Source organism: Protopterus annectens, chromosome 11.part0 (genome assembly GCF_019279795.1).
Source record: "Protopterus annectens isolate FY-2018-M chromosome 11.part0, PAN1.0, whole genome shotgun sequence".
Classification (NCBI taxonomy): domain Eukaryota; kingdom Metazoa; phylum Chordata; order Ceratodontiformes; family Protopteridae; genus Protopterus; species Protopterus annectens.
In genome coordinates this window covers 836,091,965-836,116,210 of record NC_056745.1, presented here as the reverse complement: position 1 = coordinate 836,116,210, position 24,246 = coordinate 836,091,965, and the positions used below count along the sequence as shown (strand labels likewise).

General features: G+C 37.4%; 1 protein-coding gene across 2 annotated transcripts in view; it reads left to right on the top strand.

The window, feature by feature from the left end:
* Positions 1 to 24,246, top strand: part of SRGAP1 (SLIT-ROBO Rho GTPase activating protein 1) — a 1,651,729-nt gene that overhangs the window by 1,176,981 nt on the left and 450,502 nt on the right. For both annotated transcript variants that reach the window (XM_044088250.1, XM_044088251.1), the window contains exons 9-12: positions 5,708 to 5,905; positions 6,017 to 6,101; positions 6,733 to 6,760; positions 16,913 to 16,946. In XM_044088250.1, the coding sequence (XP_043944185.1) occupies positions 5,708 to 5,905; positions 6,017 to 6,101; positions 6,733 to 6,760; positions 16,913 to 16,946 (345 nt within the window). The remainder of the gene's footprint in view (positions 1 to 5,707; positions 5,906 to 6,016; positions 6,102 to 6,732; positions 6,761 to 16,912; positions 16,947 to 24,246) is intronic.

Here is a 24,246-nt window from a genome sequence, read left to right as displayed (position 1 = left end):
AACCTAATCTTAATAGAGCTGCTTTGCTGTTTCTGTCAAAGTTGCAAGTGTCAACATTTCCTAAAATTACCCTAGGTTCCCCTTTGTCCCACTTTTAAAGTCTAATGCTATTATGCAAATCTTATGATAGCATCTGGAGGTAGGAGATTATGGAATTTCTTTCACAGCATATATAATTAAGGGAATTGCAAACCACTTCAGTGCCTGATGCTTTGCAAGCAATCTTACATCAGCTTCTATACGGCTATCACGTGATATTTTCGGCAACAATGTCAACTCAGATGTGTCGATCATTTGGGGCGACATTGTGTACGTTCGAAAAGTTTGGTTTCGGTTAACTTTTCATTATTTCGAATGCTAAATGTTTTGCCTTTCAAAATAACGATAATAAACTGTTTAATATGAATGCCCAAAAATAATTCTGCCAGGGAATGTAAGTGTAATGTGAAGAAAAGTGATAGTAATAGACATGCCCTGTCTTGCACCCATGTTGATTTCAAAACTGTTTGCCTATGTCACAAGTGATAATTCAGTAAAGGTGTTTAGAAAAAAAAATAGCCTGGACAATAGCTTCTATATATATTGTATTAATCATATTAATGAATTTGTCCATAGGTTCATAGGTTCATACTAGGCTATCTGCCCTAGGGCATTTATAAGCCTAGCCAGAGTATGTTTGGTTTTCGCCACCCATTTTAAATTAATTTTGCTATGCCCTTTTTCGAAGTTAGTATACTGTGCCTCTGTCTAACAGTGACATAGAAGTGATACCCGGGGTAAACCTACGATCTCCCATCCACTCATCAAGATTCCTCTTGAAGAGAGTCAGTGTCTTAGATGACATCTTCCATAAATACCACCTTAAGGCATGAACTAAGGTCTTTTCTCTGTCAAAGCTAATAGGCTCCAAAATGACTACTGTCTTGTCTGCTTCATCTAAAATAACTATAGTTTTCATAAATGTTCAAAAATAGTCCTTCCTAGAATAACTTGAGTGTGTTCTAGACCTATTTATGCAGGAAGGATCTTGATCAAGCACTTGGCTGTGATAAGAATGTAAACAATTTATAGTCATGATTTAAAAGTAGGACTGGACAACGTGAACTCAGAACAGTCTTTTCCACTTTTTTTAACAGTCTAGAAAAGTTTTTCTAGGTGAGTGGAACTTCCACTGATCTCATATAATTCTCCTACTGAAGGAAATTCTAAATAAACTCCACCCACATCTTGAATTAGATCTCCATTGAAATACCATTCAGTAGCAACTCCTTTACACCTTCCTGCTGTAAAATCAGAACGGATCCCTTTGAAATACCCAAACTTACATGCTTTTTGTATGCAAGGTGGATTTCCAGTAATAAAATTCTGAAGGTTGTGAGTTTCCTGATGTAAGCGAGAATTCTCACTCTCCTAATTGGAGAGTAGAGCCTATTTTCTTTGTAGGATAAAATGTTGAGAGTTTACACCATAACAGCACTGTAGAGGTTGATCATTTTTGTTTACAGCTTCATAATAACTTCAGGAATACCAGTTTTAACAGTATAGTTTAACATCTCCCAAACCACTGCTATAGCAGGTGAAATATTTTTTCTGTAGATAAGCTGCTTTGAGGAGCAAACTTTTAAATCTATTCAAAACAGAAAAATCTAAATGTAATTTAAATAACATTTTCAAAACAATGAACTATGTACAACTGTATATAAAGCACACTTCCAATATGGAGAGTTAAAGCCGCTGTAGAAAGGAGAAATGTGTGTATGAAATCCAGTAAAAAAAGTCGGGAAATGGATTGGCCTCGTGTGTTATTGCTCTTATTTGTCAAACTTGCTTATCAGAAAAAAGAAATGGCCTCTTCACCCCAGACCACAGAAAAGATAAAGCAGCTACCCAAGCCAGAGACAGTCACAAGGAATTTTATAGTTATGTTCATAATCTCAAAAACAGAACGCAGCAATGCACTAAGCTGATTGTGAATGATGTTACCTACACTGAGACTAAAGATATAGTGAACCTACTGGCTGATAAATTTATCTCTAACTTTACCCCTTTCCTGTCTGTCTGTCAAGACCAAGTCCTAAAAGTGCTATCAGAAGCTAAAAATACTGCATCAATGGGTCCTGAAAGTGTCTGGATGCAGTCTTAAATAGCAGTCTCCATACAGCTTTTGTACCAGGTGAATGGGGAACAGCTACAGTTATTCCCCAGCATTAGGGAGGTCCTTCCACAGACCCAGACAATTACAGACCCATTAGTTTGACAGCTTCATATGCAAAGCCATGGAAAGACTTACAGAATTAATGAGTCAGGACATATGGAACCTCCAAACTCTGGACCTTTCTCTGTTTGGATTTGTCAAGGGCAAGTCATACTTCACCATCTTGGTGGATTATTTTGTTTTGAAAAGGTCACCAAAGCAATGGCTGAAGACAAAATGGTAAACAGCCCATACCTCGACCAGGCTAAAGCATTCTACAAGGTTCCCCACTCAGGCGTAGGAGAAAAGCTAAATTAACTGGAAATAAACTTCTTTGTCAACCCCTGGATTGCCAACAGATAGACTGCATATAATCAAAAGAGGGAAATTGCCTCCACAGGGACCATTCACCAGTGGAGTCCCAGAGGTTCTGTGCTGGGACTTCTCCTGCTCATCCTCTACATTTCTGAAGTAAAAGCCAAAAGAGCTCTGGCTGATTAAGTCTGCAAATGACTGCAAGCTAGGAGCAATCACTGAATCTCAAAATGACTTGGCCATCCTGCTGGAACTAAATGCCAAAAAATGTATTGTTGTGTCCTTTGGGAAGTCATGTACCCAAGGGAAGTACCACATTGACATACAGCCCTAAGAGCTGACCTAGTTGTTTTGGGTTTTTGAACTTCTATGGACAGCAACCTAACATTTGACCAATATGTACTTATTGTTATAAGAACGTCCTTATATATTGCACAGCTTATAAACAAAAAGATTGTGTCTAGCTCTAGGGATGTCATTGTACACATTTACTCAGCCCTGATTAGGCCAGTCATTTTATGTAATGCCCCCTTTGACATGTATCTGTCCAAACACATGCAACAACTGGAATTCCCACAGAGATACCTTACTAAAAGGATACAAGGCCTAAACATGGCCTACATGGACTGACTCAAAGCCCTATCGCTATACTCTGTATCCCACAGACTGGTAAGGGATGACCTGTGTTTGGCATACAAGGCAACCCCTGACCCATTACTAATGGATTTTACTGCACATTAGCAAGTCAAATTGCATCAAACATACTCTGTTTAGGGATCTAAACCTTTTCTGCAACATCACTAGTACAGTGTTGAAGGACAAGTATATCTTACAGAGGATACGTCTGCTGTGGAACAGACTCCCATCCACATATAACAAAAGTTAATCCCTGTCCATATTCAAGTGCAGCTCAGATTTATGGATGAGAAACCTCAAGATTACCCACGTTATACTAATGGAAAGAGGCATCTACTTTATCCATTGCATGGTTCTCATCAAATTATCTGTGGTGTGATTCCAGTTATTTTTGTTAGGGGTGACATGTGATTATATGATTATCGACCATGGGATGGGTAAGGCCAAGTCTGTAACCATATGAGATAGATTATTTCGAGCAAAAACAGGGAATTTGGCTAGACTTAAAATGGACCACAAGGGTAGCAAGCCTATTACGCCTGTGAACCTATGAATGAAGTATAGACAGTCAGGCATTTCAGCAGATATAGATGCCCACAGTCAGTCTTATTTTTGACTCATCCTTTAATATTATTGCATATTCTGTCCATGGAACTGACATATTGTAACTTGTTAACTGAAGTTATCACAGTCTTGCATTTACATATAATCAGATTTCTCCTCTGAACACAATTATCAGCCTGTTTTGGGCCATAAAAGATCATAGTCAGAAAAAAACACTTGCAGTCTTCACATGAATTAGAAAAAACAATCCTCTCATATATCTGCCCAATAAGCTACGAAAAGTTTATCTCAGACCTCTGGCTTTGTGGCAATATCTGTGCCTCTGCTTCAACATCTGGGAGTCTATCCTGACATTCAAGTCACAGTTCTTCTAGAGTTTTTCCTCCCCATATCTCTGTGATTTCTCTGTGTATGTTGGTTTCCTCTCATACCCCAAACACATAATTGACTGGCCGCACTAAACTGTCCATTTATACACATGTACACAGGTTTTTTGATATTAATAAAATTGTGGTTTAGATGGCATTTGTCCTGGCAATTTCATTTAGTGGACAGGAAAGATGATCGAAATTGGTGCAAGATTGTTATTCTACTGGGTTTGGAGTGTGTGCCCTTTCCTTGGTAGTGAGCGATCCTGTAGTAAGCTTGTATAAGTTGCAAGAGGTATGGAGGGTGCAGGGAGCCTGTTCCTTTGCAAAAAATGTTTTTGTAGTTTTGCATGCTCTGACAATGTTCGTTGTTGTGTTAATCTTGTGAGATGAATCTTTTGTTCTTTTGAGTGTTGATATAATGACTAGTGTGTGTGTGTGTGTGTGTGTGTGTGTGTGTGTGTGTGTGTGTATATATATATATATATATAAACAGTCTTATTCAGTAGAACGTTCTAATGTAGACTATTTTGTCAAGATGCTTTGGTTGACAGAACAGAAGGTAGACAGTTGTTTGAGGTCAACAATCCCCAGGATAAGGGAACTTGCCTTTAGCCAGGGGATTGTGCTGTCTCTTATATAATTAGCAGGGGTTAGGGAGATGTATGTTATTTTGCTGTTCTGAGGTTGATCTGTAGAGCATCAGCATAAGTGTATCGACATTTTCTTGTTGACGTTCACATGTTGACATTTAGAACATCAGTATTCCAGCCGTTCACTGTAAAAGGCATCCATACATATGTTTAGTATTACAATCTGAGGTTTGTAAGAAATCACACTAGACTATGATATGGGCCTGTACTGGCAGATAGTTTAATATATTGAGGCAATGGACTGGAAGATAGTTTAATATACCAAGGCAGTGGACAACGTGATTAATCACACACAATGCAATTTTCAGCAGAGGAAATCTTATTGTAGTAATTTCTAGTCTTTGATCCACCTTACATGTGTGGGCTGGTTGTGTGGCAAGTCCTCTTTAATTTTGCAGTTAAAATGAAATGGCGTTTATGCAGTGGGCAGTGCTTCCATCAGAGGTGTCTCCAGCTCAAGTACATATTGACTTCAGCAAATGCAGAGGCCATGACCTCTTGCTGTATTTCTTTTTTTCCTTTTGTCACTTATCTTTATGACATTAAAGACCATTTTGCTTGAAAGATTTTGTGGAGTCCATGTACACAGGACTGCACATTAATTTCAATAGCAAATACAGGATACATTGTACAGACAACATACCCCCTTTCTAAAATGCACAGTGCACTTGTGACATTTGTTAGGACATTTCAGATTTTGCTGTGTTCTTTTCAGAGTGAGGAAAGACTGCAGAAGCTCTTTCTCTTGTAGTTTTTATATATTTGTATTGAACATAAACTGGCTGTGATGTATCTGTTTGTTTAGTGTGAATTGAAATGACTTGTGAAAACTTTACTGTTTCAGTCATAAATGGTCTTTTGTGAATTACGGGGGGATTTACTATAAATCCACAGATTATCAGAATCTCAACTATGCTTTGCTTCTGCTTTTTTTTTTTTTTTTAAGTAACACTTTCTCTGGTTGCTTTTCATTTCAGATTAAGAAAACCACAGAAGCCACTCTGCAAACAATACAAGATATGGTGACCATTGAAGACTATGATGTATCAGAGTGCTTCCAGCATAGCCGCTCTACAGAGTCTGTGAAATCTACTGTCTCTGAGACATACTTAAGCAAGCCCAGCATTGCTAAAAGGCGAGCCAACCAGCAAGAGACAGAGCAATTCTATTTCATGGTAGGTTTCCTGCTATCTCAGGCATGTGATATGGTTTTTGACACTTTTTTTATAATGGCTTTCGAAAACGAAAAAGCACAGAAATAATTTCAAACTGCTCTTCATCTACAGAAATTCAGAGAGCTTCTGGAAGGCAGCAATCTCATCACCAAATTACAAGCTAAACGCGACTTGCTGCAGAAAGCACTCGGAGAGGGTACGTGATGATAAGCATATGCACTGTAATTTGTAAGACAATTTGATTTTTTTCACTGGTATCTACAGACATTCTTTACTTCCCACACAGCAGCTCAGGCTGTTGAAAGTACAGTATTGAGTGCTGAGTTGTGGCTAACGTGTTAATGCCAGTTAACATAAACACAACATTTGTCTAACTTTAGAGATATGTCAGTATTGGTAGCATTCAGGTATAGAAGCTAATTGTGGTAGAGTCTGAACTTAGTCCAGCTTGTAGTAATCACTGTGATATCTAAATATGTATTTGTGTACAAGAAGGCAGACAAGTAAGTACACCCCCCACCCTCCCAGCTAATCAGATTGTTGAGATGTCGTTTACAAGCATAAGTTGCATAACACATTGGTTATGCATACAACCCAGTCACCAAAATGTTTAGCTTTTAAAGTAAAGCCTGTAGTCTGTTTATAGAACCTTTATTTCAGACGTGACTTTGATATCAGAAGAAAAATGTATGCACAGATGGCAAGCACCCAAGTAGCTTTTTTGATTGAATGCAGACTCAGCAGGCCAGCCTATCATAATCACTGTCAGCACTTCATGCTTTTCATCAGTTCTGGAATTAATGCCTCTTCCCTTCTGTTTTCCTTAGGCCATAAAACAGAATACTTGACCACCAGGTAAGAAGCTGTTTTTAAAGTTCTACCTGTTGTGTTTGTAATGAGACATGTGAGGAGAGAGAAGAGCATGGGTAGATGCATATGACCTAAAAATAAACTGCAGTAGAAAAGAATCTTCAAGGCAAAGCTAGCACACAGTTTATGGTGCTGTTAAGTGCTAATCCACGCACCAGAAAATTCTGTTCCCTACTGTACTTTTATGTAAGTTCTGCTGCTTAGTTGTTTTATGAGCTTTAAAGGTTTGAACTATTTAGGATTTGCGTTCCATTGTGACCTAAAATGCAAATCTATTTTTTGCTATCACTATACAGACTAATATGGTAAAAAATCATTTTTCTAATATACTCATTCAAATACTTGTAGGAATTGTTGTCCCTTTGAACCTGTTGGAACTAATTTTGTTGGCAACAGGAAGCTGTGTGACACTGTTTTGAATAGGAGTCATTTCAGTGAGGTAAAATGAGATGGCTACATACTTCTCAAACTCGTAGTGGAAGAAATCTAGACAATGCCTAAAATAGTGGAGGGACAAAGGCCCAAAATAAGGACAGATTTTAAATATTGCTGTTATAAACTTAGACAGTTGCTAGAATAACAGGGTTTGTGTTAACAAACATTTTCTGAAGTATATGAAGACTGAAACTCAAATGTATGTCATTATTTAGTGACTGCAGTTTTCACAGACTTACCAGAAAACCACAAATTTTATGAGTAACATACCAAAAATATGAGGCAGAATTCTGGACATTCTGCGAAAATCTGTATAATTGAGAGGTAGGGTGGATATGGGGATATGGGTTGTTGGGGAAGTCGAAGCCCCCATAACAGTATGAAATGTAGCCTGCTTACCACAGGGAAGTATATTCTCTGTGCTCATGTAAATGGATCAGTTGACCTGCATAAGACCTGTGAATTAAAATGGGTGCTTTCTTCATGTTATAGTTTGGGGTTTCCTGTATGGTGTTTTACATCAAGAAATTAACTGTCACAAAGCAAACAGTTGTGATATTGACCCTGGCATTTCTTTTTATAGACCCGTGGTCAGCAGTAGCAGTGAAGGATACTAGAACACAAATTTGTTTTTTCCACATAACTGCTGCGAAACCCATTTGATTTTTTTTTAGATGTGTCTCAACAGGCCCCCGAAGCTCAGTACTTACAGGTGTAAACCATATTCATTAAAACTAATCCAGGAATTAAGAGGTGGAGCCTATCTGTCTGTCTTGTTTTACTGCATCTTTTTTTCATTTGACTTGTGTACAGAAATGACATATAAAATGTGACATAAAATATACTAAAAAGTGAATATCCAAGAATGTCGAGAAAAGAGCAAGTTGTTTCAGGATCTGTAATATAGTAATATCAAGCTCAAAAAAGGGCCCAAACATTGCTAGGACCAACACAGTGTTTCTAGAGACTACAGCTTCAACACCCTGCCCCACCATCTTGTCCCTTCCAGCATGGTCCTTGGGGAGCATCACTTCACAGATAGCTTCTTAATGCTTTAGATCTGCAATGGAGTGAGTAAAAGTTTTGAGATCACTGGCCGGTAGGTCTGGAAACTAAGAAGGTTCACCATCTTGTCGGGCATTTTGTGGTACACAAGCTGGTATGTCATTTGCATTAGACATCTAAATAAGCATCTCACCAGTGCACTCGTGACTGACAGCATTTAGGTGGTAGGTTAACACTGCTACTTTCTCTGTGACTGTTGTACTCTGTAAAGTTTTAAGTTAACATTTGCTTCTAGAATGGTTTCAGTATGTGTTTTGATTTCAGTATGTGTTTTGAATCAGATTTGTTTTGCCATGTAGTTCAGAAACACTTGTTTGTTTCTCAGTAGAACCTCCTATGTCTTGTTTCAGTGGATTTGGTGGTGTTATCTGCCTTCAGTGCAAGCATAAAAATAAGTTCTCCTTTTCCACCAGTTCCATCATTTTCTGCCATTAAATTAGCCACAGAGAACTGCATGTCATTCTGTGGTTTCAGAACACTGATATGGTATATATCTTCCTGCTTTCTCCTGTCAGTCTGTCTTACACTTAGTTTAGCTCATTTAAAATGTCACTGTTTCAAGTAGACCCCAGTAAGAGCTTGTTTTCTGTGAAGCTGATCGAAATTGACATGTGATCTTCAACTCTGAAGTTCCTGGTTCTTGCATTTTTATTATACAGCCTTGTGTAGCCTGGGCTGTTTCTATCTTTTTCTGTATTTTGAGTGTCACCACTTTCAGCCTCTCTTGTAAATTGGTATAATGTTCTGTGACACATTTAAGTGGGGTTTTCTTTTCTTGCAGTATCTTAACAGGGCACAAGGGTGCTTGCCATGTAGCAACACAAAACAACTGAACTTCAAGGCTTTTAGTACAAATGGCACACTGGAGCAGGGTGAGATCCAGCACAGTTTGGCCTAGGCAGCTGCTTAGGGCCCAGTGCTGGAAAGGAGGAGCTGTAAATATTCCAAAAAAGTCTCATTCTCATCTGCTATTACTATTTGCTGTTCAGCTGCTCTTTACCAATAATTACAGGAATTCTGTCTCTCTCTCTGTTTCTCGTCCATTAGCTCTACATTTGAGCCAAAGAGAGTGAGGCTTCCTAGTGTTTCATGCAGCCAAAGTTTGGTATTTTTTGGGCTATGTGGGATTGACATTTGTGGTGTACCATTTTTCTTTTGGGATTTGAGTGTTTTGCTTTGCTGAACTGTGAAAATTGTTGAAATTTGCATTGCCACCTACTGTAGAATTGCATTGCGGTCATTTCGGCCATATGGAATTGCCATTTGTCGTGTGAAGTACTATTTGCATTTCCAACAACTGAGCTAATAGCTTAGGCGTGATAGAGATCTTTGTACAACTTTGCATTTCAACTTTACTAGACATCTTTTTTCAGTTGTGCAAAATGTACTATGTTTAGTAGCAATAAAGGAAAATTTACCAATATTGATATGTATTTATGTATTCATTATGAATATATTTCTAAAAGACCCAACTATGAAACGAGGGTGACTTAAATGATAATGGTAACTTATTATAGCTTAAGACAGGGCTGTCCAGCCAGTACGTAATCTGAGGACTGCATTAAAAAAAAAGATTTATCTGAGGAACACATCCATAGTAAATACAGTACATATATTGAAATTACTTGGAGAGCCCTATGGCATTAGTTAGGTTTAGCAAACACTTCAAAAATTTCATAAGAAATGAAAGCCATGGTGCTTATAAAAGTTATTTATTTATTTATTTGCATTTATTTACCGGGAAATTCTAACTGAACATAGGTCATTTTTCAGCAGAGGCCTGGGGAGAAAAACTCCACAGAACAATACATAAGCAGCAGAGTACATGAAGAACAATTGAATATACATACAATAGCAAATAATACATACTGCAGCAAACATTAGATATACATACAATATGAAACATAGTAATGAACAGATATACCAATATCTAGTTAGGGGCTAGGAATAAAGGCAGGATGTAAATACAGTTAGTACTAAGCTCAAATGGATACTGTTCTAAACTCATAAACCTAAATCTTAAGTACAAATATTGTACTAATTTCAAACCGATATAAAGCAGATGCTCCACATGAAGGTGGAACAAGCTAGAAGGGCTAATGGGATGGAAGGGAAAGATAGAGGAGTAGGAGAGGAGACTGAGTGAGTAGTATACGTGGTAGTGAGAGGAAGCTAGGTTTTTATTGAAACAGTAGACAAGATGCAGTAATTTTTAAAGAACAAATATCTTTCCATTAAGGGCCAGTTTTCTAGCCATAGTAAAATTTTAAACCTGCTGGTTTTTAACCCTCATAACTCAGTTGTTAGCAGTGTCACGTGTTTCATTCTGCATGCACACTCTTCTTGGCAGCCTCTGCTCAGTGCTTAAGAAATTCTTCACAGGTCTGAATCACTGGAACTTGTTAGATTCAAATGCACAAAACAGTAGTCCTTTTTAGAAATTGAATGTCTGTCCTGGAGTTCTGTCACACCTCTGTTTAAAGTTATGACCAAATCCTGTCTGCATTTATGACCAGCACACCTCTCACCCTCTTCACTTTAATGAGAGCCCTGCGGTAGTTCAGCTTCATTTACTAAAGCAGCTGTATCAGTGTCGATGCTTGTAGCTGCCAATCGGAGTAAATTTGCAAGAGAATTATCTGTCAATGAACATCTGTACTTTGATTTAATGAATTTCATCATTGAAAAAGTGCTTGCATAAAGATATATGCTCCCAAGCATTGAGCTCATCTTAAGTCCAAGCTTCCTCAATTTCGGGTACCTGCCTATTGGTAGTAATTTAAAAAAATATTCTCTGTTTTCACTTCTGCTAGTATAAAAAGGGTCTGAATACAAATCGCACAATTCCAGCTGAAGGTCAGATCTTACATTTTCAATGATGGCAGTCAAGGTTGAATAAAAATTGAAATATCTTCTTCGTTTTCCTTAAAATCACCAAATCGATTCTCAAAATCCTCAATCATCAGTTCAGTATACTTCACGTGAGCTGAAAATGATATTTCCTCAAAATTCTTCGTTTCTTCAAAATGTTCTTTGAAATTCAGAAAAAAATAAAAATATTGTTAGCCAACGTTGATTTAAAAAGCTTCAATTTACTTTTAAAGCCATTCAAATGACCATATAAGCTGGCAATATTCTGTTGTTTACCCTGCAGTTTTAAGTTCAGCTCATTCAAATGGTTGGTTATATCGGTTATAAATGCAAGCTCTGATAAAAATATGGGATCTTGCATTAGATTTTCAAGTTCTGTTATGTCAGACTTCACACCATTTTAAGAACTATGGGTATTTATTTCCAAGTGGCAAAAAAGTGTTCCAGACATTTTCTAGCACTCAACCAGTGAATATCAGAATGAAGGAGAAATTCATCATATGGAGCATCCATTTCACTCAAGAAATCTCAAAACTTACGATGACTCGTTGATCTATTACCTCCTCATATAATATTGGTTATTTTTACAGCTACCTTCATGGCATTGACTTCACATAGAAATTTTCCACAGAGTGCTTCTTGGTGAATTATGTAATGAATTGTAGGGCAATTAATATTATTTTGTTTCAATAGTCCACAAAAGCCGCTTCCAGTCCCCATCATAGCTTTGGCCCCATCTGTTACGATGCAGGAACATTTATCAAATCCTCTGTAGTTCATAACAGACTTTTGAACTGCTTCAAAAATATCAGTACCTTTAGTAGTCCCATGTAAAGATATAAGAGTTTTTCAGTAATAGTAAAGTCATCTTGAATAGTTTGAACAAAAATTAAAAGTTGACTTGCATCTGCTTTATCACTGCTTCTATCCAGACACAGAAAAGTACTCACATTTTGCTATTAAATCACACAGCTTTTTTTGAAACGTATTGATCCATGTGTTGTACGTGTCTTGCAATGGTCTGTTGAGATAATGCCACTGCTTTGAACTTCTCAGGTAACTTTGGCCTACTAAATTGTTTTGCCATTTCAGTTGCACATTTCTTCACTGTCACACCATCACTAGAAGTCTTTTTTTGCTTTCCCTAACTCCAGTTCTACTTTGTACAATGCGGCAAGGCTAGAACTTTGTTCATTGCTAAGTTTTGCAAAAAAAAAAAAAAAAACTGGTTTGGTGCATCAATTTCTTCTTATATTCTGCAATAATGGTGCATCTTGATTCTCCACTATACATACACTATACAGTGTTTTACTGTGTAATGTACTGTAGTGTCGTTTCACATTGTCCTCTTTAGGCACTGACAAAACTTACATGCAAGCAAGACATTGAATTTTATTCCTGTTTGTAATCAGTCTGATTCCCATTCACTTTGATACACTTGCTTTTCATCTTCAATTTTCCTTTTCTTGTTAGGCATTTTTGTTTTAGGATAAGTAATAATAAAACACAACCTCAGTATGCTGAAGCTGAGGTGGCTGAACAAACCAACAACACTAATTTCACGAACAGAAACGTGACCATGAGATTCACCCCGGACCATGCGCGTTAGAACAAAACAGTGTACAAAACCTAACACAAACTTTTCATGCAAAACACACCTCTCTTCAGTCTAATACAGTGAGTGTACAAAATAATGCCATCTTAAATTCAACAATTTTCAGATACTAAAGCTGACAATAATACATGTAATAAGGCAAACTCCAAGTACAGCCACGAATGGTTTATCTTTAAAAAGCATAATTGGAGCTTCCCCCCACAGTTAGGTCAGATAAGCTACTGTTAGGAAAATAAAGCACATTCCCCCAAGAACAACTGTCATGATCCACACTATCCATACTACACTTTCAATCAGAAGCCATACCTTACTCTAGGAGTCTAGGTCTCTACAAAGCAGGGAGAATAAGGTCCAAGAAATTAATTGCTATCCCACTTGTTCTGTACTGTTTTTACAGGTCCCGTCCCTCTGCTCCCTCCCTCTCAGCCTTGGTAGTTCTGCAAATAATGCATGACGTCACTGCTCCAGTGGAAGCTGCCAACCAGAATAATGCATTTGCAAGGATACCTGCATGCTTGCTTAACTTGACAGTTTACCGCTGTATTTAAAATTAGAGAGAAAAAAAAAGCTAAAGAGAGTCCTACCTCTCACAGCAAGAAATCTGGATAAAGCCATAAATAATAGGGGGATAAATGTACAAAAAGAGGGACAGTTTTTAAATATTGCTATTACAAACTTCAAAAGTAGATATAAGTTTTTGCATTAACATGATTTTTTCTGAAGGGCATGACATCTGAAACTCGAATGTCTGTCATTATTTTCTGACATCAGTCATCAATGATTTGCCTGAAAACACAAATGTTATGAGAAACAGTAAAAAAATATACATTCTGCGAAAATCTGGACAGTTGAGAGGTATGATTAGAGTGTGTGTGTGATCGGAGAGAGACAGTGAGTGAATGCAGGTATGAAAGCTGAAGAGACTGTGTGTGTGTGAGCGATCAGAGAGAGTGAATGAATGCAGGTACAAAAGCTGAAGAGTGTGTGTGTGTGTGTGTGTGTGTGTGTGTGTGTGTGTGTGTGTGTGTGTGTGTGTGTGTGAGCGATCGGAGAGAGAGAGAGAGAGAGAGTGAATTCATGTATGAAAGCTGGAGAGAGAGTGTGTGTGTGGGTGTGTGAGAGTGCAATCAGAGAGTGAATGAATGCAGGTATGAAAGCTGAAGAGTGTGTGTGTGTGTGTGTGTGTGTGTGTGTGTGTGTGTGAGCGATCGGAGAGAGAGAGTGAATGCATGTATGAAAGCTGGAGAGAGAGTGTGTTTGTGGGTGTGTGAGAGTGCAATCAGAGAGTGAATGAATGCAGGTATGAAAGCTGAAGAGTGTGTGTGGGAATGATTGAAGAGAAAGTGAGTAAGTACAGGTATGAAAGCTGAAGTGTGTGTGTGTGTGTGTGTGTACACAATTGGAGAGAGAGTGAGTGAATACAGGTATGAAAGCTGAAGTGTGTGTGTTTGTGAGAGAGCGATTGGAGAGAGAGAGTGAATGCAGGTATGAAAGCTGAAGTGTGTGTATGCATGCGAACAATTGGAGAGAGTGAGTGAATGCAAGTAAAAAAGCTAAAGAAGTGTGTGTGTGTGTGTGTGTGTGTGTGTGTGTGTGTGTGTGTGTGTGTGTGTGTATGAGCGATTGGAGAGAGAGTGAGCAAGTCTTATTTATATATGTATGTGCTTGTCACCACGCTACTTGCACTAATGCAGCAGTTCAGGTGGGCAGCACAATATTGCATGCGACACACAGGCCATGTTTTAGTCAGCCTTGCCTTAAAGGAAGCACAGCATTTACAAAACACTTTATTTACAGTCATATTGTTTGCAAAAATTTCACTGTTTACCAAATTCTTTTATGTCCACCAATGTTATTTACATAATTTTTACATATATTGCAGTGAGAACCGCCAAACTGTGCTATAATGTGTGTGTGTGTGTGTGTGTGTGTGTGTGTGTGTGTGTACATAAACACAAAATATGTATACATATATATTTGTGTGTGTGTGCATGCGTTATACGAGTTATCACTGCACACATTTTATCTTGTGATGACATGGTGGTGTTTTCTCTTGCTGGTGGAGTTTGTCAAATGTGTACTTGCGTATTATCGCAACCAGATTTTCAAGGTTGCGGTAATATGCTTGTTGGCCCAAAAACGGATTGTGGGAGTAAAGTTAAGGTTGAATTTGATGTTTTCTATGGATACAACCTATTTTTTTCACAAATTCATAAGCAAAATTAACGTGGAAATGTGAATCCTGTTTGCGTACTTCAAAATTGGTTACACTGCTGTCATACTGCTGGAAATTAAACGAGAACACCTGGGAAATGTTGGGTTGAACTTCTGCCGTACTGCAAGAAGGATTATTCCAAAGTTGACAATACATTTTTCAGAGAATAAGATATCAAGAGCAGCAAATTTTAGGGGTAAATTATTGGTTTTATTTTACAAACATTTGAAAAGAATTTAAGTTAAAGAGAAGAACAAATAGATAAAGTACTTGTACAACAGAGGCTAAACGTAATATTACATGTGCTGTTAGGTGTAAGATAAACATGTATGGAGTATCTGACAGTACCGGATGATTTTTTTTATTTTCAGATGGATAGTAGTTACTGTTGGAATGTTTTCTGGATATTTTGGACAGCATACTTGTGGATGTTTTCTGGATGTTTTGAGCAGCATATTTGTGGATGTTTTCTGGATGTTTTAGGGCCGCATACTTGTGGATTGTTCAGTCGCGGGTGTATCATGAGTGACATGATGTCGGGAAATGACATAACTTCAAACAGTCATTTTTTAAACTGTACACTGTTCTTCCTGCCTAAACAATGTCTTTTCATAAAGTTAACATTGCCACTGTAATTCTGCATACATTTCTGGTTACATTCACACACCAGGAAGCAAGTGGTATTATCACAAAAATTTGGTTGCGATAATACGTAAGTACCGTCAAATGATATACCGGTCAAAGTTCATTACATCAACTGTTAGATAATTCAAGGACCTTTGCCCTTTTTTGAGTGTGTTTGCCCCTGATATTAGTATAGTTAATTTCGGGGGGGGGGGGGGGAGTGAAGCCCTCAATGTAAAAAAAAAAAGAATTTGTTTTATTTTACTTTTTATAATTGCAAATATAACCTATTGTTTTACATTTACAATTACTTTTTTGCAATGATTTTAGTGGTGATTGAATTGTAATCACCAGTGAGTTTGATGTTTTGCTTTTTGATCAAACTCACCTACAATTTTTCATTATAAACTCATATACATATCTGAACCATCGTGCTCTTGTTTTAAAGAAACATGTAGCTTTCAGTAATCATAGTTAGAATTTATTTCATTATTGATTTTTATAATTCCATAGTGACTTACAGAAGCACAGGCCAGTGAAACAGCATAATAAATCAGGTTAGTAACTACTGTCCAAATCGAACAGATTAGATGTGACTGTAGATTTCACTTCACTGTTCCTCTTTGGTAACAGGTTTTTCATACTGTTTTTTTTAAAGAAATTAGAACCATTTGACAGTAGATAATTTCCATTTACCTTCATCTTTCTCTCATAAGCATTGAACAGTAAGGCAGCAAGTATCCCAGTTGTGTTAAATTGTTTGTTCAATGCCGATTTGGAATTGCTGATCTGCTGACTGAATAGCTAATCCTGACATACTTCTGTTATAGTGTCTAAAAACTGATGCAGTAAGAGGCAAATCATTGTTTCACTAAAGTCTTGTGTTTCTTTCTTAATAATCAGTATAATGTTGTTTCCTCAAGTCAAATCCAGAGCATGAATGAATCACTTGTGGATTAAATTCACTGCTCTGGCATGCTTTCACCTCCATGCATTGTTGATGTCAGTTTGGTGTCGGTTTCAGCCTTTTACTTGAAGTAATTGGAACCCTTGGAAACTTTAAAGCTTTTACTGTTGCAGTTTCACCCCTTAGGATGGAAATTCAACGGCTTTGTTGTCATTTGTAAATGATTATGTAATGTTAAATCATTAGTGAAATCACTCACTTGAGTCTGAAAAATGTTATGTTGCTTATTTTTGTGACTTGAGGAACTTTTTTATGTTACATTTTTGAACTCTCATATTATGCATTTACTAATGTATGTCACATTTCTCTTTTTTTTTGTTTCATGTGCCGCTTTAATGTTTATAGCCGAGGCCGAAGGAACTCTCATGCAAGGCACCAGGTATAATTAAATACTCTCTGTAGAAGTTTTTGTTACCACTGCTAGCACGTAGTATGTGTATTGTTTGTATTTATTATGTGTTAATTCTAGAGTGCAATAGTGAATACTGTATAAGTTGTTTTATATGTTTTGAACAATTAAATTCAAATTCTCATCCCTACGTATGGTATTGTATCACTGGCTATGTGTTCTCTGCAGTATGACATTCATCTGTGGGGAGAAAAACATGAAGGTGCTTCTGGGAATCTTTATGTATGCACTGTTCTTGTAACCTCATCATTATCTCTTAATTGGTGCAGAGAGTTAAGGCTACAAGCTGTAGTTCCTGTTCCTTTGCACTCATTTGACTTCTGTGTGACCTTGAGCCAGTCAGCTAACTAGATATTGATTCCGGGTTGCCCCTGAAAATGGATTGCATGTCTAGCAGGCCTACCTGGTTAACATTTAGGTGTTGTTACAGTGTTTTAAGTTGAAAAACGGTTGATATTAATAACATAGCTTTCCACCTGGGGTGAAGAGGCATCGTCAAGATAAGAAAAGTTTCTTGCTAGCATTTCTTGTTTTTGTTTATTCCCATGTATCGCATTTATGTACTTATTTGTTAACAATGTGTGTGTGTTGGGCCAAGGACCCTTTTCAGCCCCTACCCAGGCACATTGCCATTGCATTAACCGCAGGCGCAAGTAATAAAGAATGATTACATAGGTACAGATTATATGATCATTGCGCAAGTGTCAAATCTTTAACAAAATATACTAATTTGATACATAATTGGCTTCAACTGTAAAGAGTAAACCAGAAGCATCATTTCAATACAGTAAAGGTGAAGTCAGTTTCTGAAAGCTGATAAAAGCTGCACTTTCAGCATTCCTAGAGGTGCAGTATTGCAAGGATTGAAACAGCACTGGTTGGATGCATGCAGTTAAGAGGAGATGTAGTCATAAGTTTTAGTCAGCAGTACAGATAAGTCATCAACATTTTAACGTATGACAATGGATTGTTAACCCTAAAGAGAGAACAGAGTTAAAACACTGCATAACAACTATCCATGAGAGAATTTGTATTTTGTAATGTCAGTATGTTGTCTTTAAGATGAAATTCTGCACAAATTCGGTTTTATTGAGGTCAGGAAGGGCAACGTAGCCAGACAGTTGGGCCTTTGTTAGGAATAGCTTGATTTACTGCTGGGATATTTGTCCAGTAAAACGTCACTTTGTTTTGGGATCTAATGTGAAGTCTGACAGCAGGAATGGCACTAACTCATACAGAAGATTGTGAATGTGAAAGTGCAAAAAAAAAAAAACTGACCTCAGTTTAGTCTTTTAGTAGTATCATAAAAACCAAAAGGACCCAATGAAGAGGTTGTATTTTCCAGTTTAAAAACAGTTTTAATCCACAAAAAGGAAGCACAAGTGCTTTTGTAGGTACAAATCCCACTTCTTCAGATGCTAACAACTGTTCAAACAGGAATGGTTTAAATACATATACAGAAACACCTGAAGTAATTAAGTAGTGACATCACCTTAAAGCTACACTCATGTTAAAATGTTCAAGACAAGGATATTATACATCTTTGTTTGTGTCTTTCGGCTTTTCCCGGTTAGGGGTCGCCACAGCGGAACTCCGGTCCGCTAATGATTGGCAGTAGATTTTTACATACTGGCTTGCCGGGCCTAACACACAACCTTCAACGAAGGAACGCCCATTCACGCATGTCGCTACACAGAAGGCGCTCTAACTGAGAATCGAATGGACAACGACTAACTGTGAGGCGACAACGCTACCGCAGCACCACCACTGCAGTCTAAGGATATTATACATCTACCTGCCTATATTTGACTAAACATTTAAACACAGTACTTGGGTTTTAAAAAGTATGTAAAAAGATGTAAAACATTACAATACATACTCTACAAAATATGTATAATTATTTACTATATATACCTATTGCATATATTTTCACCTAGTGAAGGGTCTTTTCTTTAATAACGTCTTGAGAGGAACATATTCATTCATTCATTCCAAAATCAACATTGGCTCTCAACCTTACTATCCATTCTGCTTCTAAGTTTTCTGTGACATTTTGTATGTCACCACCTCTAATATTCTCAGATGACCTGCTTATAACTAGAAACGTAAATGTGTGTCCAGAATCAGTTTCATTCACATGTTTTAGCTAAAGCACTTAAATTGTCCTTCTTATTAATGTGGCAAAGATGCTCCCTGAATGAATTTTGAGCTTCCATTCATTCGATCTTGTGAAGGGGAACTATATATATATATATATATATATGTATATACAATCCCAAAAACTTTCCAGCACTGATAAAGAGACATAGGCAGCTAGGTGAATTACGCCATCTTTATTGTGAACACAATCCCCTCCAGACCGGTTTCGCTCAACAGAGCGTCATCAGTGAGTGGCGGAATACGCCCTTACGTGTTGTTATATACAGTGTCAAGCCTGCTATTTAAAGGGGAAATTCCCCAATATTACATTCACATACATATATGTAAAATCTATGCAATCCAACTTCTTGTACTAAATGTACTATAAATATATAATGATTCCACATATCAATATACATCATTTTGATAAGGAATTATTCCTATCAATACCATAGTAAATAATTTATAAAGTGTGATTCTACCTATATGTATTGTTAACCTCTGACTCTATGGCTCTATGTCTAAGTCTACTCAATACACTACCCATCTATGTGAATACCTCTACCCTTATCCAAAGCCCTATCTAAATAGATACACTCTTAAATATACCTTATATATGTACCTAAATATAGCTGTTTACAAAATACAGAAATATAAAAATAAAAATTCTGTCATATAATGGATTAGCCTAAATGTAATATTCTAAATTGAATCTATTCATCTTGAACCTTACCAATGGTCATTCAGACCTGGTTTAAAAAGGGCGCCCAGATTGATTATCCATCTTCGTTCCTTTTTTGTTAAAGATTGATGAGCTAAAAATTCATTATTGCCATACGTTTACTTTATCGATACCCACAAAAATGAAATGAGAAGCAGGATGACTTAACGTATGTTTATATAGTGCACTACGTGCACGCTTACACTTAATGTCACTTATATGCAGTGCAATCCTCTGTTTAAAGCTACAAGAAGTCTGCCCAATGTAGAATGCTCCACATTTGCAGACTGCCATGTAAACTACCCAGGTGCTGGTACATTTAATATGGTATCTAATCTCATACACTTTGTTTGTATTTACTGATGTAAAGGAAGAAGTTTTTGACACTATTTTACAATACTTGCAATTTCCACAAAAAGTACTACCTGCCCTACCTAACAATCTATGTTCTATCTTACTGGTTTGTTTTTTGAAACCCGAAAAATATTGTCCAATCGTTTTTCCTCGTCTATATCCAAATTCACATTGTTGCTTAACAACTTTTTGAAAAAATGGATCGTTACCTAATAGATACCAATATTTGGATATGATTTCTTTTATTCTAAAGGTATTACTTCCATAGGTTGTAATAAACCTTACTCCCTGATGTTTTTCTTGGACTTTACGGTTTTTATATTGTAGGGTCTGAGATCTATTCAGTTGGTAACTCTCAGTGTATGCCTGTTCCACTGTGGTTTTATGATAGCCTCTATCCAGAAACCTTTGTTTCATTATTCCTGTTTGTATTTCAAATTCATCTGGTGTGGAGCATATACGTCTGATCCGTTGAAATTGGGCTTTGGGTATATTTCGGATGACATGTGGGGGATGGCAACTGTTTGCATGTAGCAAGGAATTTTTTGAAAAAGGCTTTCTGTAGAGTGTTGTTTTAATAGTACCGTCCAAAAGTTTAGTGACATGTACATCTAGAAAATCTACCGTAAATAAATTAATTACTCCAGTAAATTTAATGCCAAATCTATTATTATTCAAATATTCCACTAACCTTTGCCATTTTAACGATGTTCCGTGCCATACTACCCAACAGTCATCCAAATATCGACGCCACATTACCAATTCTTTCTTGAAGGGAAAGTTTTCATTGTAAATATACTCCACCTCAAAGAACCCCATAAACAGATCAGCGTAAATGGGGGCAAAAGTAGCCCCCATTGCTGTCCCCTTGCTCTGCAGATACCACTGATTTTCAAATTGGAAAGCATTATGTTCCAAAACTATCTGTAAAATATTTATGATAAAGTCTATCTCTGCCTTAGCATACGTACCTTCCTGTATCATCCAGTAGTGTATCGCCTTTAATCCCCCTTGATGAGGGATACTAGTATATAAAGACTGCACGTCAAGAGTGCCTAAATGTGTATCAGTCGAAACCTGTAACTCATTCATAAGGTTCAAGAATTGTGTTGTATCTTGTATACGTGCCCTTATTAATGTCAACAATGGTTTTAACTTAAATTCCAAATATTCTGACAGTGGTTCCGTCAACGAACCTCTTCCGGCCACTATTGGTCTACCTGGTGGCTTAACCAAGGATTTGTGTATTTTAGGGACAAGGTACAAGTATTGATGTTTAGGTGCCCCAACTGTCAATTGTTCCTGTAACTTTGTATCTATTAAACCTCTCTTCACTGCTCTAGATAAAAAACTATCTATGGTATGTTTGAAATCAGGAGTAGGATCTAAAGGTAACTTTATATAAGAGGTAGTGTCACTTAACTGTTTTAGAGCTTCTTGAATATATTCTACCTTATCCCATATAACAATAGCCCCTCCCTTATCAGCTCCCACTATTATGATATCATGTGTCTCTACTAAAGCATGTAATGCTTTATATTCTACTTCGGTCAAGTTATTAGTGTGATGTGTAAATATTTTAGTTTTATTTAAATGCAAATCTTTCATTACTAAATTTTCAAAAGTTTTCACTATTCCACTGTATGGTGGTTGAAATTCAGATTTTTTAAAATGAAAACCCTTTTCAACACCATCACTCTGTTCTTGACCTTGGCCTTGATGTGCAAAAAAATACTTAAGATTCAGACACCTAGAAAAAGACTTTAAGTCATTAATAACATCATAATAAGAGACAAAAAAGGAAGGCACATATCCCAAACCCTTGTTTAATAGCTGTAATTCACCACTGTCAAAATTGTATCTCGACAAGTTAACCACCAAATCATTAGCATCATCTCTGACAATATTAATGTCCACTAAGTACTCTGCATCTGCAGGCTGGTCACAAAGGCCTGCTCTATCGCCTCTAGTTCGATGTTTTCGGCCCCCTCTTCTAAAGGGGTACAAGACCTCTTAGCAGCTGGTGAACTCTGCTGCTCTATGTCTCCTAAATCAGTGTCTGTGTCTGTGTTTGAACGACTTGATGAATAATCCAATTGGTTGTTACTACTCTGTTTCCTCAATATTGATTTGCCCCTTTTCCTTTTCAATGTTTGCTTAGATTCAAAATGTACGCCTCTGGCGCGTTGTTTTTGTTTTTTCCAAGTATATACTTGGTCAGTCTTGTAATCGTTCACATCTCTGGCATACTTTTTCTTTTTTCTAACTTGTAGCTCTTTTTCAAACAAATCCATGTCAGCCTTGAATTGCGAGTATAACTCGTCATATTGGGAAGTATTTTGAAATACAGAAGTATTTTGTTCCAGTTGTTTTAACTGCTCACTCATTTCCACCAACTGTTGTTCATAATATTCAACCAAAGTTTGCATAAACATTTTTGTGGCAGTCATTTGTATGGCCCTCCATTTTAACATAAAGGCCTTGTTTTCTCCCCCTACTCCTGGCTCTACATGTATACGTAGCCCCCGAGGTGTTATGTTGGCTTGCAAATAAGCTTTTAAAAGTTTGTTATGCCAGACTAATGAGCGTACCTTTTTTGTATGCTGCACCATCTTTTTGAAACAGCTACCAATGTCTGCTTCGGTTCCCAACGTTCGCGGACCCACTGTAGTCCTGCTCGTCGATGGATGGCTAGGTGTAGACCCAAAGACAGAAAAATCATCACGATCCGCTATTATATTGTCAGTAAACGCTTTAAGATCCCTGTATTCCGCCATGTCACCGGAGTCGCGTTCCAAGCTTTCGCTTCTTTTCACTCAACCGCTCACTATCACGTCTCGTATCTCCTCGTCACTCTCAACCAATAATCCAGTAAGCCGTAATGCTTACCTCAAAAAATATACTGCTCCAGCAAGCCAAAAAATAATCCACACCAATTATGGATTGCACGGAACAAGAACAAGTGCACGGAACATTTACATACAGTCCCAAAAACTTTCCAGCACTGATAAAGAGACATAGGCAGCTAGGTGAATTACGCCATCTTTATTGTGAACACAATCCCCTCCAGACCGGTTTCGCTCAACAGAGCGTCATCAGTGAGTGGCGGAATACGCCCTTACGTGTTGTTATATACAGTGTCAAGCCTGCTATTTAAAGGGGAAATTCCCCAATATTACATTCACATACATATATGTAAAATCAATGCAATCCAACTTCTTGTACTAAATGTACTATAAATATATAATGATTCCACATATCAATATACATCATTTTGATAAGGAATTATTCCTATCAATACCATAGTAAATGATTTATAAAGTGTGATTCTACCTATATGTATAGTTAACCTCTGACTCTATGGCTCTATGTCTAAGTCTACTCAATACACTACCCATATATATATATATATATGTATGTGTATTTATATATATTTGTTTTTCTATTCACATGTTGCAGTATTTATAACAGTAGGGAGGTTGCTGCCTGCAGCGTCGACATCCAGCCAGTATACCAAAGTCTTGCTTCAGGGAGGTACATGTGACGTCCTGCACCAGGGCCATAAAGGGACATAGGGTATAAAAGTGACATCTGCACGTACCCTCTTCTGCTGCAGTGAACATCAGACTCCAATTCACCAATTCGGGAAGCAGTTACTGATTTCAGACGTCCGCTACAGATAAGTACCCTGTGGGGTTCTCTTTATCCTTTTGTTTATTGCTAATATGTACATGTCCACTAGAAAAGGGAAATGTGCTTGTGGGAGACAAATTCCTCACAAGGACTCGCATGATAAGTGCGTATTCTGTTTAGGCGAGGCCCACGACCATACGTTCTGCCCCATTTGCAAATCATTCATTCTGAAAACACTTCACAGCCGTCTGGCCGCGCTTAAACCTTACTTGGAAAATCAGAGGCTTTGACATCTCACACTAGGTATTGAGGGAGGAACAGGCCCATCGAAGATCCACCGCGGAAGAAGGCTAAGAAAACCAAGCCTGATTTCCATGCTGCACCTCAGGCGTCAGGGGAGATTCTTGAGATTGATGACTTATT